This window comes from Phacochoerus africanus, chromosome 4, assembly GCF_016906955.1.
Source record: "Phacochoerus africanus isolate WHEZ1 chromosome 4, ROS_Pafr_v1, whole genome shotgun sequence".
Classification (NCBI taxonomy): domain Eukaryota; kingdom Metazoa; phylum Chordata; class Mammalia; order Artiodactyla; family Suidae; genus Phacochoerus; species Phacochoerus africanus.
The window spans coordinates 69,555,328-69,574,317 of record NC_062547.1 but is presented as its reverse complement, the minus strand read 5'-3'; the positions used below and the strand labels follow the sequence as shown (position 1 = coordinate 69,574,317).

At 54.3% G+C, this 18,990-nt stretch overlaps 1 protein-coding gene across 1 annotated transcript in view; it reads right to left on the bottom strand.

Moving 5' to 3' along the window:
• Nucleotides 1-10,004, bottom strand: part of PDE4A (phosphodiesterase 4A) — a 42,784-nt gene extending 32,780 nt beyond the window's left edge. Inside the window, exon 1 of the mRNA XM_047777024.1 lies at nt 9,458-10,004. Coding sequence (XP_047632980.1) covers nt 9,458-9,777 — 320 coding nt within the window. The 5' untranslated portion in view covers nt 9,778-10,004. The remainder of the gene's footprint in view (nt 1-9,457) is intronic.
• Between the last annotated feature and the right edge of the window lie 8,986 nt (nt 10,005-18,990).

Below are 18,990 nucleotides of genomic sequence, written 5' to 3'. Positions count from 1 at the left end.
CCCACAGACCCCAGGGGCCCCCCACGGTCCCTCTGACGTCCTCACAATTGCCGGAAGCGCCTCTACAAACACCGGGGATGCCCCCTTAATCTCTGAGCCGCCCTCACACACACACACACACACCCCCGCGATGTCGAGAGGCCTCACTGATGGCAGGGGCATCCCCGAAGTCCCTCAGACTGAGATGCCACAACCCCAGGAAGTGCCCCTACTACCCCTGAGGTACACAACCCAGAGGTTCTCCCCCAAATTCCTGGGTTCCCCCCACAAAACCCAGAGTGCTCTGAGGCTCCCACAGACCCCAGACACTCTCATAGCTCCCCAGATGTCTCTTAGGAGAGTCCTCATTGCTACTGAGACATTCCCCCACAAACCCCACAAACCCCAGGGCACCCCAATAATCCCAGGATGCACCCGCAAATGCCACGTGTGCTCTGAGAGTCCATGAGAAGCCCCTTCAGATCCCAGGACAACCACCACGATTCCTCAGATGTCCCCCCACATTCCCTAGACACACCCCCTGCCTCTAAGTCATGCAGAGACCCCCCAAAAATACCCTCAGAATCCCCCCCCCCCCCGGCCACAGAGCATTCCCACAGACCTCCAAGAGGGCCCCCTCAAATCCTAGGGTCCCTCAGAGGCTCCAGGAATGCTTCCACAGCCCACCATCCGTAGCATCCCTGAGACCCCCAACATAATCTCAAGTACAGAGACCCCCAACATAACCTCAGAGGTGCCTTCAGACTCAGAGGATGCTCTCATAACCATGGAGATGCCACCAAAATCCTGGAGTGCCCCAAAGACCCCAGGGGTACAACTAGATTGCTCAACAGCTCCTAAGACGGTCTTCCAACCCTAAGCTACTACCCCCAGAATCCAAGATGTACTCACCATCCTTAGGGCACCCCAGAAGCTCTGAAGCTCTGAGTGTGCTCACTGCCCCAAGACCCCCCCATTGCCACCAGCTGCTTAGAATGTCTTTCTTTTTTTTTTTTTTTGTCTTTTTGCTATTTCTTTGGGCCGCTCCTGCGGCATATGGAGGTTCCCAGGCTAGGGGTCGAATCGGAGCTGTAGCCACTGGCCTATGCCAGAGCCACAGCAACTCAGGATCCGAGCCGCGTCTGCAACCTACACCACAGCTCAAGGTAACGCCAGATCGTTAACCCACTGAGCAAGGGCAGGGACCGAACGTGCAACCTCATGGTTCCTAGTCAGATTCGTTAACCACTGCGCCACGACGGGAACTCCTGCTTAGAATTTCTGAGGCACCTTTTAGAACTGGGGACCCCACAGCTAATGAGGCGGCTTCAAGAACTTGATGTCCCCTCAGTGCTGACTCAGTGGGGCCTGGAGGTAGTGGCTTTGCATACCCAAACACTGAGACTCTGTTGGGGGGCATATGATCCCATTTCACAGATGGGGAAACTGAGACTTAGAGAGGTGAAGATTCTTGAATAAAATCAGCCAGTTGGTTATCATTACACAGCCTATCCCACCTGTCTGCACTTCTTTGGGGTTAGGAAGGGGGAAGAACTCGTTTAAAATAAGAAAAGGGGGCAGGAGTTCCTTGGCAGCTCAGCAGGTTAAGGTCAGGCATTGACACTGCTGTGGCTCGGGTCACTGCTCTGGTTCAGATTTGACCCTGGCCCAGGAAATTCTGTATACTGCGAACACAGCCAAAAAGAAAAAAAGAAAAAGAAAAAAAATGGGACTAACCTCTATTTTAAATCTAAATTGCAGAGTTCCCAATGTGGCTCAGCGGGTTAAGGACCCAACTAGCATCCATGAGGATGTGGGTTTGATCCCTGGACTCCCTCAGTGGTTTAAGGTGTTGCGGCAACACCTATGTCACAGCTGTGGCTTGGATCAACACAGTTGTGTTCCTGCGGCTGTGATATAGGCTGGTGGCTGCAGCCCAGATTCAACCCCTAGCCCAGGAACTTCCATATGCTGCAGGTCCGGCCCTAAAAACAAACAAACAAACAAAAGCGAACTAAATTGCCTCTGTGAATATCCTTCCCTCTCTACCTGTTGGCTCCAAGGTCAAGCGGCTCAGAATTCGATGGCCTAGGCTTGAGCCTGGCCTCTGGCACTTAATTATTTGATCTTGAGCCAGTCACTTCATTTCACCAAGCCTCAGTTTTCCCACCTGTAAAATGGATAAAAGAGCACTACACACCTCATAGATGGACTTGTAAAAGGCTCAAAATGTTTCTGGACATAGTGAGCATCCAACGAATGTTAGCTACAATTATTTTTGGACAAAACATTTATGGAGAGCTTATACTTTTTTTTTTTTTTTGTCCTTTTAGGGATGCACGTGCAGCATATGGCAGCTCCCAGGCTAGGGGCCGAATTGGAGCTGTAGCTGCTGGCCTACACCACAGCCACAGCAATACCAGATCTGAGCCACGTCTGTGACCTACACCACAGCTCATGGCAACACCAGATCTTTAACTCACTGAGCAAGGCCAGGGATCGAACCTGCAGCCTCATGGATACTGGTCAGGTTCGTTACTGCTGAGCCATGAAGCGAACTCGCAATGGAGAGCTTATATTATGCCAGCCATGTACTAGCCAGAAGATACAGATGATGGTGATGATGATAATGATGACATAGGAGTTTCCATTGTGCCTCAGCGGGTTAAGGACCCAATATAGTGTCTGTGAGGATGCAGGTTTGATCCCTGCCCTTGCTCAATGGATTAAGGATCTGGTATTGCTGCAAGCTGTGGCGTAGCTCTCAGATGTGGCTTGGATCCAGTGTTGCTGTGGCTGTGGCTAGCAGCTGCAGCTCTAATTTGACCCCTGGTCCAGGAACTTCCACTTGCCTCAGGTCTGGCCCTAAAAAGTAAAAAAAAAAAAAAAGAATGATGACATAGCAGTTAAGCTTCAGAATGCTTCCTTTCAACCAGTGCCTTCAGCTATGATTTCATATAATTCTCACAAAACAATACTATTGTCCCATTTTATAGATGGGAAAACCGAGTCTTGGAGAAAAACAACTTGCTCAAAGTAGCATAGCCAATGAGTGGCTGACCCAGGCTGTAGTTGTCTGGTTGTCTCCCTTGATCACCTCCCTGAGTGCCTTTTTAGACACGTTCCTCCCTTCCCTACCCCCACCCCCCAGTTGCCTTCTTCATGAAGTTTTAATGCCACAGGTATCCTGTACATCTATTTATGTGCTGGGAGTATATCTGGGCTTCATATATAAAAGTAGGATTTTGGAGTTCCCTGGTGGCCTAGTGGGTAAAGGATCTGGTGGTGTCACTGCTGTGGCTCAGGTCACAGCTGTGGCCTGGGTTCAATCCTTGGTCTGGGAACTTCCACATGCTGTGGGCACACCCAAAAGATAAATAAATAAAAATAAGACTTTTTCCATATATTCACCCCAAGAACCAAATTTAATCCCCTTGGAGCCGATATCGCCTTGTTGAGAATGCAGTGGTTCCCAACCATGGCACTATTGACATTTAGCACCAGCTAATCCTCTGTCCTAGGGGCAGATAGTAGCAGTAGCAGAATCCCTAACTCCTCCTCACTAGACGCTAGTAGCACCCCCATAGCCACGACAGCTAAAATGTTTCCAGCCATTGCCACATGTTCTCTAGGGGGCAGAATGCCCCTGGTTGAGAACTGTTTCTCTAAACCCACTAAGACCCATGCTCTTGGGCCACCAGGACTCCTCAGTCCAGGAACACACAGAAAGAAATTCATATTTACCTGCCCCCAAGGTTCCCTGCACTGTTTTGCCGATTCCTCAGATCAGACTTTTTTTTTTCGTTTTTGGCCGCCCTGTGGCATATGGAAGTTCTCAGGCCAGGGATCAGATCTGAGCCAAAGTTGTGACCTGTGCCTCAGCTGCATCAACACTGGATCCTTAACCCATTCTGCCAGGCAAGGGATCGAACCTGCATGCCAGTGCTGCAGAGACACCACTGATCCTGTTGCACCACATCAGGAACTCCTTACACCAGACTTTGACAACACGGTTCTTACTAGCCCCATATCAGGGATGGGGAAGCTGAGACCCAGAGAGACAAGTGACTTGGCCAGCGTCACCCAGTCTGGAAGGAATACAGCTGGATTATGAATTGAGTTGTCTCGGAGGTCCCATTGTGGCTCAGTGGGTTAGGAACTCAACTAGTATCCATGAGGATTTGGGTTCGATTCCTGACTTCGCTCATTGGGTGAAGGATCTGGAATTGCTACATCATAGGTCACAGATGTAGCTCGGATCCAGAGTTGCCATGGCTGTGGGGTAGGCCGGCAGCTGCAACTCTGATTTGACCCCTAGCCTGGGAACTTCCATGTGCCACAGGTGCGGCCCTTAAAGAAAAGAAAAAAGGAGTCCCCTTCATGGTTCAGAGGTTAACAAATCCGGCTAGGATCCATGAGGATGCGGGTTTGATCTGTGGCCTCAGTCAGTGGGTTCAGGATCCAGTGTTGCTGTGAGCTGTGGTGTAGGTCACAGATGCAGTTCAGATCCCACATTGCTGTGGCTGTGGTGTAGGCTGGCAGCTGCAGCTCCAATTTGACCCCTAGCCTGGAACCTCCATATGCCACAGGTGTGGCCCTTTAAATAAATAAATAAGTAAATAAGTAAATAAATAAAACCAATCCTGACCATGGCCTACAAGGCCCTTCCTGATCTGTCCCATCACCTCCCTGCCTCACCTCTTTCCAGCACCACTTGCTCACTCTGCTTCAGCCACATGTGCCTCCCTGCTTTTTCCCCAACATGTGAGACACACTCCTACCTCAGACCCTTTACACGGGCTGTTCTCTCTGTTTGTCATTCTCAACTCTCAGGCACCCATATAGCATCCTCTTTCACTTCATTTAGGTCTCTGCTCAAATGTCACCTCCTCAGAGATGCCTTCCCTGACCTCAGGGTCCCTCATTTCTTTATGTCCGTTGTGTCACCATCTGGAATTATCAAATGCTTTTACTTGCTATTTCTTCCTCACTACCTAGTCTGGGAACCCCAGGACAGCAGAGACTGAGGCCATTTCATTCTTCACACCAGCCTGAAAATGCTCAATCAATGTTTATGGAGTGGGGAGTTCCCTGGTGGCCTAGGGGCTAAAGGGTCTGGTGTCATCCCTGCAGTGGCTTGGGTCACTGCTGTGACAAGGGTTCTATCCCTGGGCGGGGAACTTCTGCATGCCTCAGGCATGGCAGGAAAAAAAAAGTTGCAGAATAAATGGCTCTGTTGCAGATGAGGAAACTGAGGTCAGGAGAGATGAAATCCTTTCCCAAGGTCACATGGCAAGTTAAGGGGAAAGGCTGGTTTGGGGCTCTTACTCATGAGTGAAAACAGTGGGCTCAGACATCTTCCCAAACTCTGTCCTCCCTCTGTCAATCTAGTTCCTTCAGGCCCAAGGCCCTAATTTCCTGCAACTCAGAGGAGTTTGCGGTCAATCTGTTGCTGGGGAGAGAGGGGGGACCCTAGCAGCCAGGGCCCAGGACTGTGGTTTGGGGGACTCCCCCCTTTCCTTCTGCTAAGGAAGTACATTTTGAGGAAGTGAAGTTCTCAAGACACTATCTCCCGGCTGTCTGGCCCCAACGCCAGCCTTACTACAGCCCTGGGGGTGGGCAGATCTTATTCAGCAGGACTTACTGATAGAGTGAGGCAGAGAGAGGCATAATGCTAGCCCCAGGTCACAGAGCGACACAGTCAGCAGGGCTACAATCTGAATCTCACCCACTGGCCTGAAGTCCAGGAAACCTGGTTTTTAACCACAATTCTGCCCTTCCTCGATGTGTGGCCTTGGGCAAATCACTTGTCTCTCGGTTTCTTAGGCAGGAATGGAAAGCCAAAGAATAAAAACGCAGGTTGGGGAGTTTGTGTTGTGGAGCAGCGGAAACGAATCCAATTGGTATCCAAGAGGATGTCGGTTCCATCCCTGGCCTTGCCCAGTGGGTGGGGGATCCCGAGTTGCCATGAGCTGTGGTGTAGGTAGCAGAGGCCCCTCGGATCCTGCGTTGCTGTGGTGTAGGCCGGCAGCTGTAGCTCCGATTCGACCCCTAGCCTAGGAACTGCCATATGCCACTGGTGCGCCCCTAAAAAGCGGGAAAAAATAAAACCTCAGGTTGGTGTTGGGAGGCCCTGGCACGGGCATCATGATGGGCAAGCGTGCGAGGAGGCGAGATGGGAACTCCGCGTCCTCAACTTTTCCGCCAAGTTCCTCTCCATCCGCCAGGTGGCCCTTCTCCACTACGTACAGCCGGGGCGGGGGAGGGGGGGTGTTGGGGGCTGGGGTTTGGGGTGGGGTCAAGGATGAGAGTAGCGGCCTGGTCTCAGTCAGGGGTGGGCGAGAGCCTCGTCCTCAGCCTGCGGTTGACCGACCTGGCGCCCTCTCTCCCGGGCGCTCAATAAACATGAAATAATAATACGGGGCGCTGCGGCAGTGGCGGCGGCGGCGACTTGGCTCTGCTTGAGGACGAGAGTCCGGGAGGCAGGTCTGGACTCCGAGAGCACACTCAGCCTGTACCTTTCTTGTGACCCAGCAGAGGGCGCGCGGAGGAAGGGGCGCGAAGAGAGACTGACTCTCCGAAGCACCCGGCGGCGGGGATGTGGAAGCGCCAAGGACTAGGGGAGGAAAAGACCCAAGGGGAGTCCACCAGCCAGAGAGAGACCCCAGTCCGGCTGAGTCCACCCCCTCCTGGGGCAGGACAACGCCCCCCTCACTGGGGACAGTCTGGGGGGTCCAATTCAGGCGAATCCCCAACGCGCCCCACTTCACCACCAGAGTCCTTCTCTTCCTCCCGCTCCATCTGCCTCTTGACAGATCGTTTTTGGTGCCATGACTCAGCCCCACAGGGCGCCGGAAGCGCAGGCTCTTACATCCCCAGGTCTGGAGGGGGACTGTGGATGTCATCTCAGATAGGGGTTAGTGCCCTCTCTCTAGTGATTCCTGTGATTCAGGTCTGGAGGGCTCTCTGGATCCCCTTTTTGGTGCCCACGTGAACTCCAACGCAGGCAGCACTGGAACCCCCTGCGTGTGCTCCCTTTCTGGAGAACTGGGCTGGCGGATTGCCCATTCCTAAGAATCAAGATTCCCACTGGAGGCCTTTCAGTTTCCCCTTCCTCCTTCTGCCTGGTGGTGGGGGGAAGGGGAAGGGGGCCGGGTGCTGGCACCAATGTCCTCCCTCCCACCCAGCCACTGGAGGCCACACAGGCCCAGAGTGAAACAGAAACCTGAGCCCCTGTGGGGATGTGGTTGAGGTTCCCGTTTTTTCCCTTCCCACCCTAGAGGAGCAGGGTCTACCAGGCCCCACCTCCTCTCCCAAATCTGGGTCCCTGAGTGCCTATCTATGGAGCACACCCTTTGTAAGTCTTTTACAGACACCCCCAACTTCAGAGTCCTCTCCAAATCACTCCCACAGGGCAGTGCCAACAAAAGCTCCACTTTACAGTTGAGAAACTGGGGCTCAGAGAGGGCAAGACACTTGTGCCAGGACACACAGGCATCAGACAGACCTGTGCTGGCATCTCAGCTCTGCCACTTCCTGATTGTGTGAACTTGGTCAGGAAGGAGAAGGGGCTTCACCCCCCTGGACCTCAGTTTTCTCCAACAGGAATACCTTGTGGGGCACTGGGGATGCAGATGTGTGGAAAAGTCCTCAGCATGGAGCCTGAAAATGAGCCATTAAGAGATGGATCACACTAAGATAATGATGCAACCACTCAGCCACTATCCCCAGAGAGTCAGCACCCCTAGAGACCAGGGTAGAGGGAGTCCCTGGGGCCTAAAAAGGCAATAGCACCCAGTTTCTACTGCACCCCGCCCCTTCTCCTGGGTCTCTCAGGACAGTGACTTGAGCCAGTTTGGCTCACTGCCCCTGGGTCTTGGCATTTCCTGTTGACTCCAGCTTTGTTTTCCTTCAGCTTCTCTCCTGTTCCCTCTGGGAAATAGGCTGAGTGTGCTGGGCCCATGACATTCACTTCCTGGTGGGGGTAGGGGTGCTGGGGCTGGAGGTGCCCCAAATGGAGGTGGGTGGGTGACCTGGAGGCTGTGGTGCCTGCTAGAGGCCCTCAGAAAGAGCTAAAACATTAGGGTTCCAGCCTAGACAGATGTCCCTTAGGAACCAGAGGGGAGACCTGAATCTCACTGTCCTAGTGATGTTCCAAGTAGAAGGGACCCAGGGGAGTCAGGCAAAGTATGCAAAGCCATCAGTCATACATGTCATCAGAGCACAGAGTAGACCCCAAAGCATTATGGGAACACTAGGTGGTTGGAGCACAGCACAGTAGGACAGTTGGGAGTACACCCTGAAACTCAGAGCACCAACTCCCAGACACGGGGCATATGAGCAGCCGAGAATATGTCACAGTGTCTTAATCACAGTGTTTCAGGGAGCACAGACACAGTATGACACAATCACATTGTCCCCAGCAGTATACACATCACAGTGCCACCATCACTACATCCCAGAAACACACACTGTCACGATCACTGTCCCAGGGGCACACAGTCTCATCATCACAGTCCTAGGAGCATACACAGCCACAATCACCACGTCTCTGAGGCACAAAGGTCACGCAGTCACAATCATTGTACTGGGAACACAGTCAACACATCACAACACTATCCTAGAAGTACACACAGTCCCACTGCCACAATCATGGAACCCCAGAAACCCAGGCAGAGGATGCAGCCAAGGAAGCCACAGCTGGTTATCCCCAACAGCTGGAGCAAACTCAGGTCGGTGAGCGGATATCCAACACACAACCCATCGCTAACACTGATCCAGGAGGCAGGGACCCCCTCACTCTGTGGTGGGACTGTGTGCCCCCTGGGCACTGTTCCCTTCCTCTGGGCAGCTACTGAACCCTAACACTTCTGCCCTGAGAGGGGACTCCAACACAGCCCACAGGCCCCCAATCACAGTACTCCATCAAGAAACCTCCTTTACATTCCTGAGCCTAGCTACAGGGAAAGCCCAGGAATTCTGCCCCCAGTAGAGTCCTCCTCACTCCAGAAGGACGTTGAGAGCCCCCCCAGCCTTCAGGAAACATTGTGGTCTTACCAGACACCACCCTACATAGTGGCCCCAGGACATGCCCAAACACAGTGTATCTAGCCCTCAGCACAGAGTCCCCAGGAAAGCTCCGTCAAGCCGTACCCAGACTAGCCATTGCCCTGCACTGTCCTGTCACTAACGAAGGACACAGATCACTAAGGCTGCAGCCCTCAGCCAAGACCCGGTTAATGTCACACGCAGCATGGTGCCCCCTAAAGTCGACCCCAGAATCAGCTTCAGTAGGAACCTTCGGGTACAGTGCACCACCAGGGGTCAGGTCCCGGCCGCCCCCGCTGTAGAACTCCCCCCACCCCCACCCCCTCACTCGCACTGACCCCAGCCGCATCACAGCGCCCCCCTGTGGTCAGCAAGGCGAGTTTCGTTCTCTCTGCGCGCCTATTCGCTCCGCGCGCGTCCGCCGTCTTACCGCCTGCAGCTGCCTCCACCCGCGCTGCCGCTGCCGCTGCCAGTGCCGTGAAAGGACGAGGGCCAGGACATGCGAGACGTGCGCAGGCCAGGTCGGTCGCCAGTGTCCACGGCGTCGGCGCGCTCTATGGGCCGGTGTGGCGGCCGCTCGGGATCTGCGCGCTCCGCGCTGTCCGAATAGCCGCGCTGCTGGATACGGATCGGGGTCCGCGGCTGCCGCCACAGGTGCTGGGGGGGCGGCTTCAGGGTGGCCTGGCCCTCCCGGGGCCCGGGCAGAGACAGAGACAGGCTTCTCTCCGAGGGGGCGGCCGGGGGCTCCATGGCCCCGGCCCCCACTTGTACCTCAGGGGGCCCCGGCCTCTCCAAGCAGCACCCCTTTCAGCTATGCGCCAGCCGACGCGCCCGGGGCCCCGCGGGAGCGCCTGGCCTCGGTGGGGCCATGGCGCCCCAGGGACAGACCCGAGGGCGCTTCGGGCCGATCGCCCCCGGCCCGGGCTCCTGGGCTTCCTGTAGGCGCCTGGCGCTCCGCTCTGTGCCCGGCAGCGCTCTCTGCGCTCCGCGTCCCGCTCGGAACCAGCCCCGGCTCCTCCGCCCCGTCCCGCCTCTCCCCGCCCCCCGCCCGCCGCGGCTGTCAGCGCCGCCCCCCTCCTCCTCCGTCCGGGCCAGTGGGGGGCAGCCACCCAAGGAGGGGGGCCCTCCCCGCCCACGTAGAGTCCCGCTCCCCGCGGGGAGGGGGCTCGGGAACTCGGCTCTCTCCAGAGAGCCCAGCCTAGCCGCGGCGCGCATGGGTACGAAGGAGTTAAACGGTTAATCCGATCGTGAAGGAGACACCCGACTGGTTGCCGGTGTGTCAGTCAGTCCGTCCATCACGGTGGGGGTGGAGCCCAGTGCTGCCTTGTCTTCGCCGCTACCCCTGGCCAGGGGGAGGCTTGTGGGAAGTGGTCTCGGAGACACGGACCCGGTCCCTGCGACGGGCAGCGACGGTGTTCCGGGAATCTCCTGTTTGGTGGGTCGTAGGATGGTGATGATGTGTGCCTGGGGCGGGATGTGCGCGCACGTGGCCTCTTCCGAGGGTTGTGTGTGTTGTGTTGTCTGCTCGAAGTGTGTGTGCGCACGTGGCTGGCTGCTGCGGTCTGCTTGTTTCTCTGGATTTCGCTGTGTGTCTGCGTGTCTGGGTGAAGGATGTGTGTGCACATGTGCTGCCTGTTTGGAGGGTGTGCGCCTCTACAGGGTCTGTTCTGGTGGCTGAGGCTGTGCTTGTGTTCCCACGCGATTGGGTGTGTACTGTATCGGTCCGCGCTTGCGGAGTTGTGCATTCGATTCAGCCTTCGTTTGATTGTGGTGTCTGAGGGAGTCAATGTGTCGGGGTGTGTGTGTGTCTGTGGTCGGCCTGGGGCCGATTTGAGGTGTTTCTGGGGTGTGTCCCTTTGGTTCTGTGTAGCTCGAGGGGGACACCCGGTGGCTGATACCCCGACTGCCCGCCCACCGCTCTGTGTATCTCTGCCTCTTCTAAAGCGCTTCTGCAGGAGGTAAACTGAGGCAGGTCCTGGGCAGCCAGGGGAAGCACCCCTGTGCCCTTTTCCGGCGAGTAAACAGCCGCGCCTCCTCCCCGCTGCCCCCGCGGGCAAAACCCCCCTTCCGGTACCTAAATCGGGAGTCGCCGTGACTCACGCTCCCGCCTCCCCCAGCGCCGCGCGGAGCAAGCGAGCAGAGGAGCTAGCGGGATCCGAGCATCCTCCCCCCAGCTTTCCCCGCCCCGGCCCGGGCCAAGCCCTGGTGGTGGTGGCCGCGGGGCTCGAGGAGCGCAGACACTCCTGTGCCCCATCCCCCTGGCGGACGAGAGCTCGGCTTAACCCCTTCGGGTGCACGTCTGCAGAACCAAACCCCGCCCCTGTGCGCCCCCCTCAATGGCCCCCCCGCTCGCCCCGCGGCAGGCCGTGCAGTCTGCCATCGCCCTCCCTCTGCACTGCTCTTATTTAAAAAAAAAAAAAAAAAAAGTCTCCAACCCCCACAGCCGCTTTTCTCCCCGCCAGAGGGGGCTCCGGGCGTGGGTGTACTCAGAGCCAGAACCGCCCTCCCATTAGCAGCCGCAGGATGCACCAGAGGCCAGAACTGTGTCCCCCACTTCTCTCAGGGACCCTTCCCATGAGTGTACGCTCAAAAAGCTTCCAGGGGATGCCAAGTCCTCCCCAGATTATCGAGGGTCTTGGACTGGATCAAATTCTTGGTGGGTGGGGAGCCCTTGTGTTGGCCAAAGCTCTGGATGGGTAACAAGTGATGGTAGGAGGAGGGGGAAGGTCACAGCAAGGTTTGCAGAACAAAGAAGGACCAAGGCAGTGGGCCAGAGTTGGCAGCTGAAGCTGTGGCCTGAACCAGGCAGAGGCCAGAGGGATATTTGGGGGGCTGGGGAGGTTAGTAAGGGGGAATGACAGTCACTTCCTCTCCCATCTGGAAATGAACCATGTACCATGAAAAAGCAGACACCCTGGAGCCCTCCAACTGAGTAGATAAAGGGGTGGGTTGGGAGATCGAGGCTGCAGAGAACAGTGGCCTGGGGAGGCAGTGGGGGCAGGGGCCCAGCCAGCAGCCAGGACCAGCTCAGCTGTCTGGCTTTCAGATTCATCCTTGGCCCAAGATTGGGGTTGAAGAGCCCTCCAAGGACCCCAGATGAGAAAGTGCAGTGTGAAGCTGGGCTCAGGAGAAAGAAAAATGCCCCATCCAGACCTCCTCCAGGGTTTCACCATCCCCTTTTAAGGCCTGGAAGAAACTGCATCCTCTCAGAAAGGGAAACAGAGGTGCACAGCGGACTCGTGGGAGGCTTACTCCCTAGCCTATTCCAGCTTTCCAATCATGAGACCATCGTGGGGACTGGAGGGTTGAAAATCCTTTCGGAAATCCTGCCCCTTCTAACTCAAGCAGCTGCAAAATGGCAGAAGGGGTTTCTAGAGGCTGCAAGAGGTGCCTCTTGGAGGAGGGACATCATAACCTGACCCACCAGGTTCCAAGAGAAGTTTCAGCTAGTTTTGCAAAACGAAGGGAGCCAGGAGCTGGTAGCCCAGGAAAGGGCTGGTGGCTGGTGGCTGGACTTAACCCAGCTGGCCCTGTTCCTCCACCCTGTCTCCCAGCCTGGTCCTCTTCCCGCCTACCTGTCAGCTTTGGTGATGGAAATCCTCGGAGGGATCAGCAGTGGCAGCGTGGTGGGCCGTGGTGGCAGAGGGACCCCAGGGTCCAAGGGCTCAGGCTCAGTCCAGCCCAGGCCTGGGCCTGTGGAGAGGCGTCGGCGAGGGCGTCGGAGGTCAGCCCCCAGCATGTTGGCTTGGCTGGGTTCAGGGGTCTCTCTTGGCCTCTGAGGTGGGACAAGGGAGGGAAAGGGGTGCAGCCTGACCAGGCAGCTCTGAGCCCCTCCCCACAGTACTGTCCCTCTCTGGCCATCAGAGAGAGTGGCTGATGGGGATACAGGCTCCTTTGTCCATCTCACTCTTAGCCACTCGCTAATCCCTCCCACAGAGGGTGCCTTCTCAGCTCTTACATCTGAAGGATGCCTATTCTCAGCCATACATTTGGTGGGGCTCCCTTTTGATGTCCCAGTCCTGGGGATCTGGGCCCTCATGCCTTTACTCCGTCCCTCACTGCATAACCCCTCTAACATGTCACCACCCTCCAAGTCTATGAAGCCTCTTCTTGGCTTCAATGTCTGTGACCCCCCCCCCTCCCTTCCCTTACATCTGAGACCCTTAAGACCTCACACTCAGCACAGCCCCCCTCCACCCTACAATCCTCTTCCTATTTGGAAAGTCCCTTGAAAGACCCTGCCTTCTACTCCTCGGCTGAGAGCCTCTTAATCTGGGCAGCAGAAGAATAATGAAGTCAAGGGAGTAAACTGAGGCATCGGGGGAAACGCTCCCTGTTGCCTGAGGAAGCGCAACCAGGCCTAGTGGGCAGCCGTGTTCAGTAGGTGCCGCCCCGACCACCGCAGCCCAAGGCCCGCCCCTATCCCGGGCCCCGCCCCTCGCACCTCGTCGTGGGTCCAGGCCACTGACAGGACACTGCAACTCCTCTTCATCCCTCCAAACTAGCGCGCCTTAGGGGCTTCAGAGGCCATGTCGTCCGGGACCAGCGCCTGCTGCAGGACCAGGCCGAAGGCATCCGCCATTAATGCCCTGGAGCTCCCCCTGCCGGCTGAGCATGAAATCCGCCCCCGCTCCTTGCCAATTGCCTCTCCCGGGGCGTTACGTCAGCAGGTGGCTGACGCACTGCCTGTGGGTGACGTCACACGCCCGTTGCCAGAACGATAGCTGACGCACGGCTGGGCTGTGGACAGCGTCAATGCCGGGATTGGCCACTGGGGGGCCGGGAGCCTCGGGCCCGGGTCGCCCCAGCCCCCAGCTGTCCTCCCGCGGGGGCTTCCCCAGCCTGGGGATCCCTTAAAGAAGACGCGGAGCTCCCGCAGCCGACCGCGTGTGGCGCGTGGTCCGAGCCGGGGGCCGGAGGAAGCCTCTCCTCCGAGCTGTTGGGCTTTTATGCCAAAACCCGAAATAGCTCCGAGGTGCGGGGGCCGGGCGCAGCGAGACGGCGGCTTGGGCACAGATGGGGGACGCACAAGCAGAGGCGCGCGGAGACAGACAGGGACGCGTGGAAATAGAAACAGACAGACAGGGACACAGACGCAACTCCCGATGATGAGTGCGCTCTGCGGCCGGCGATCCCTGGCTAAAAGCTTGGGGGAGGGGAAGGATGGCTCACTTCGCCTTCACACCCAGGCGCTGCAAGTCATTGCTGTGTGACCTTAGGTCAATGACTTAAACTTTCTGAGCCTCGGTTTCATCTCTGTGAAATGGAATGGTAATCCTTACAGGTTCTTTATGAGAATAAAATGATATTATACCATATTGAATGCTCGCAGGACAGCGTCCTGAACTCAGTAAGTGCTTAATAGATGCTATTAACATTTGAGCCTGTGGGAGCCTGTTAGAACCCAAGTCGGATCCTTTCCCTCTTCTGCTCAGAGCTCTCCATGGCTTTCACCTTACTCAGAGAAGTCAAAGTCCTCAAGAAGAGGCCCACACGGTTCACCCTGATGTATTCAGTCACCTACCTATTCTCATCTCCTCCCACTCTCCTGGCTCACTATGCTCTGTCTACACGGGTCTCTTAGTTGTTTCTGGACACACCAGGCGCACTCTAGTCTCAGGGGCTTTGCACTTGCTGTTCTTTCTGCCTAGAACTCTCTTCTCTTAAATAGCTACAAGTCCTTTACATCCTCCCGGCCTTTGTGCACATCTCACCTTCCCAGGCATCTCTGGTGGCAATTCTCTTCACCCCAATCCTGTTTAAAATTGCTAGCCCCTCAGGATTCCTTGAACCCCTTTATCCTGCTCTATTTTTCTACAGCATTCATCATTTCATAACATACTATGAAATTTACCTATTGCATGTATTGTCTGTCTTGTCCCATAGTAGAATATCAACTGCAGGAGAACACAAATATTTTATCTTTTTGGGGTTTTTTTTGCTTTTTTTTTTTTTTAGGGCTGGACCTGCGGGCATATGGAAGTTCCCAGGCTAGGAGTTGAATTGGAGCTGGAACTGCTGGCCTATTACCACAGCCACGTTAACACCACATCCAAGCCTCATCTGCAACCTACACTACAGCTCACAACAACACTGGATCCTTAACCCACTGAGTGAGGCCAGGGATCAAACCCACGTCCTCATGGATACTAGTCGGGTTCCTTACAGCTGAGCCACAATGGGAACTCCCTATCTATTTTATTAATTACTGTATTTCTAGTGCCTAAAACTGAATCTTGAACGTAGTAGGTTGTTATTAAGTGTTTGTCCAATGTCTGTGTCTGGTTATTATTTTGAAGACTCAAGAGCATACTCATAATGTTCCTAGCAGGTCTACTATGGACTAGCTACTTCACCCCCTACTTTCCCTCTTACTTCTTTTTTTTACCTTATAACACTAGTTAGCACGTCAGTTCAATGTGAACTAGTAGAAGTGAATGTAAACATCATCTCAGCTACCTAGTGCTTAACATCAGGCAAACCCGTGACAATTGTTGAAAAATAGATGAATGATATAAAGATAGCTTAAGGTCACCTTCACTTCTCAGCCAGACTGAACTAGCCTATGTTCTGGGCTCCCACTCATGCTTATTCTGCCCCCATTAAAGCACTCCTCATTTGAGGTTGTGATTATTTGTACTCCCCACTAGAGCTCTGTGAGGGCAAGAGGTGGTACACATTCATCATGGTCCCCCCCCCCCGCCCCCATAGTCTCAGTGTATCCTGAATGAATAAATGAAGGAATGGATTAGACACTCAGGGAATGGTGCACCTTCTCCTCTGTATGCAGACAGACACATGTGCTCAGACAGGCAGAGAAAGAGCCATTGCAGTAAGGGCCATGCTTAGGCTCTAGTATTACATTGACAGATCTGCATTCAAATCCTGACTCTGCCACTTATATCTTTGGGCAAGTTGCCTAACCTCTTTAAGCTTCAGTTTCCTTATCTGTAAAATGGGGATAAAGTCCTACCTACCCGAGGAGGTTGTTGTGATGATGAAGTGAAGCAATGCATGTAAGGTTCTGAGCACGAGGAGGTTGTTGTGATGATGAAGTGAAGCAATGCATGTAAGGTTCTGAGCACAGTGCCTGGTTCTTAGTAGATGCTCACAAAACAGTAGGCCCTATCCTAATAATACTAATAATTATCACTGTTGTTGACTCATGTGGAGCTATAGAACAGATATGGGAGACAGCTACACATTCGCAGAGACCTCAGTTCCTCCCGTCTTTCCCCTCATCCTACTGGCCTCCTCGCTGTTCCTCAAACACTTCAAGCATATTTAGACCTCAGGGCCTTTGCACTTGCTTTTCCCTTCACCTAGAAAACTAGCCTCAGATATTCTATGCTCCTCTCACTGCCTGATCTCCCTGACTCTGCTTGATTGTTATAGATGTATATAACGTTCTAACAAGATATGTAATTTACCTATTATTTACTAGTTATTGCCTGTTCTTTGGTTAGGACATGAGATCAGGATATTGGTCTGTTTTTTTCCTCCCTGCTGTCCAGGACCTAGGACAATGCTAGCATACAGCAGGTGCTCAACAAATGTCTCTTTTTCTCTTTCTTTCTTTCTTTCTTTCAGCCACACCTGCTGTATATGGAAGTTCCCAGATCTAGGGGTCAAATTGGAGCTGCAGCTGCCAGTCTATGCCACAGCCACAGCAACGCCAGATCTGAGCCACATCTGCAAACTAAACCACAGCTCATGGCAATGCCAGATCCTTAACCCACTGAGTGAGGCTGGGGATCGAACCTGTGTCCTCATAGATACTAGTTGGGTTTATTACCACTGAGCCACGATGGGAATGCCCATCTTGAAATTCTTCATAATTTTTTTTTTTTCTTTTTAGGCCCACACCGGAGGCATGTGGAAGTTCCCAGGCTAGGGGTAGAATCGGAGCTACAGCTGCGGGCCTACACCACAGCCACAGCAACACTGGATCCGAGCCACGTCCGCAACCTACACAACAGCTCATGACAATGCTGGATCCTTAATCCACTGAGCAAGGCCAGGGATTGAACCAGCCTCCTCATGGATGCTAGTCAGATTTGTTTCTGCTGAGCCACGACAGGAATGTCTCTTCATAATTTTGAACAGGGGCCCTACACTTTCATCTGGTCCTGGGCTCTGCAAAATTCCATAGCCAGTCCTAGCTATATCCAGTGCCCAGAACAGCCCATGGTAGGTGCCCAAGGATTTGTGCAATGAAGGAAGGAATGGAGGAGACCAGGGGAGAGAGATGGAGATACACTCGCCACCACTGTCTGCACCACCACCCCATCTGCACATCCGCAGAGGCATGGGATGCAGGGCACCTCAGGAACTGGCCTGAGTGTCCAAGTGGAGGGGTGCTGCTAAGCCTGCCTTCCCCTGTCCTAGACATGGCTGGCTGGGAAGGGGGTCCAAATGGCAGTGCAAGCAGCTCTGGGCAGCTCTCACCAGGTTCAGGGTGAGGAGCAGCCTCTTCTCTCACCAAGCTCATCCAAGCCCCTGGCCTGGCCCAACAGAGGAGCACTGGCTTCACCCAGCCCGCACCTCCTTCAGAAAGACGTGGTGGAGTTCCCATTGTGGCTTAAGAACCCGACTAGTATCCATGAGGATCTGGGTTCAATCCCTGACTTTGCTCGGTGGGTTAAGTGTCTGGCATTGCCGAGAGCTGTGGTGTAGGTCACAGACAGGGCTCGGATCTAGCATTGCTGTGGCTGTGGCATAGGACAGCAGCTGCAGCTCCAATTCAACCCCTAGCCTGGGAACCTTCATAAGTTGCAAGTGCAGCCCTAAAAAAAAAAAAAGAGAGAAAGAGACCTGGGGATGGCAGCCAACAAGAGGAGAGGAAATGAGGATACATGCCCTCAACCACACCTTGCCCTAGACCAGTCAAGCCTGAGGAGGAACAGTTATGCCTGGAAGCTGGGAAGGTATCCCAAGGCCCCAGTCCGCAGGCACGTGTGTGTGCACGCACGCGCGCACACGGGCACGTGCAAGACATAAGACTTTGTACATGGCTGTCCATGTGCAACCGGAAAGGTAGAACTTTCTGGGAGTTTGAGTGTTGTGTAGCTGAGGCCAGACCGTACCTGTAGGAGTATGCATAATTGACAAGGTGGCACCACATCCGTCTACCAGTCTAGGTGGACATGAAGCTGGCTGTGTTTCTGTGTGACTGTAATATGAGTATGTGTGTGTGGAGAGGGGAGGGTATGTGAATGTAGGTGCAGCAGGAAGCAGCGTTTTACACCGGTTAGCAGTGTAGATTCTTGGAGTTCCCTGGTGGCTCTGTGGGTTAAGGATCCAGCATTGTCACTGATGTGGCTTGGGTCATTGTTGCTGTTGTGGATTCAATCCCTGGTTTGGCAACTTCCAAATGCCTCGGGCGTGGCCAAAAAAAGAATGCAGATTCTGGGTTCAAATCTCTGCAGAGCCACTCCGTACTATTGGGCCTCAGACACATTCTTCAGGTTCTCAGGCTTCAGGTTGTACATGGTGTTTATTGTGATTATGTTTGTCTGGATCAACATGTGTGTGTATGTTTGAAGAAGAATGCAACTCCTCTAGGAGGTCTTCTGGATGGATACCCAACCCGTAGTGGACCCCTCCATTTTTATCTCGTGACGCAAGCTATTTCTATCATCATCCTAATCATAATTTGTTGTTATATATTTATTTGTTTTTGTTGTTCTCTGTTTACTAAGTGTCAGCTCCATGGGGGCAGGGGGTTTTGTTCTGTTCACTGCTGTGTCCTCAGGACCTGGCACCCAATAGACACTGAGTAAATACTTGTTGAATGAGCTAATGCAGGGCTGTGTCTGTGTGGTATGGGGAGAGAGATGGGCGCTGGGCTGGGTTCCTGCAGGAACCTGTACTCAGGTCTGGTCCCTACTCTCTTCCATTCCCAGCTGTTCACAACCATTCCTTCAGCCATCCTCACTTGTATGGAAATGATGACACCCCATA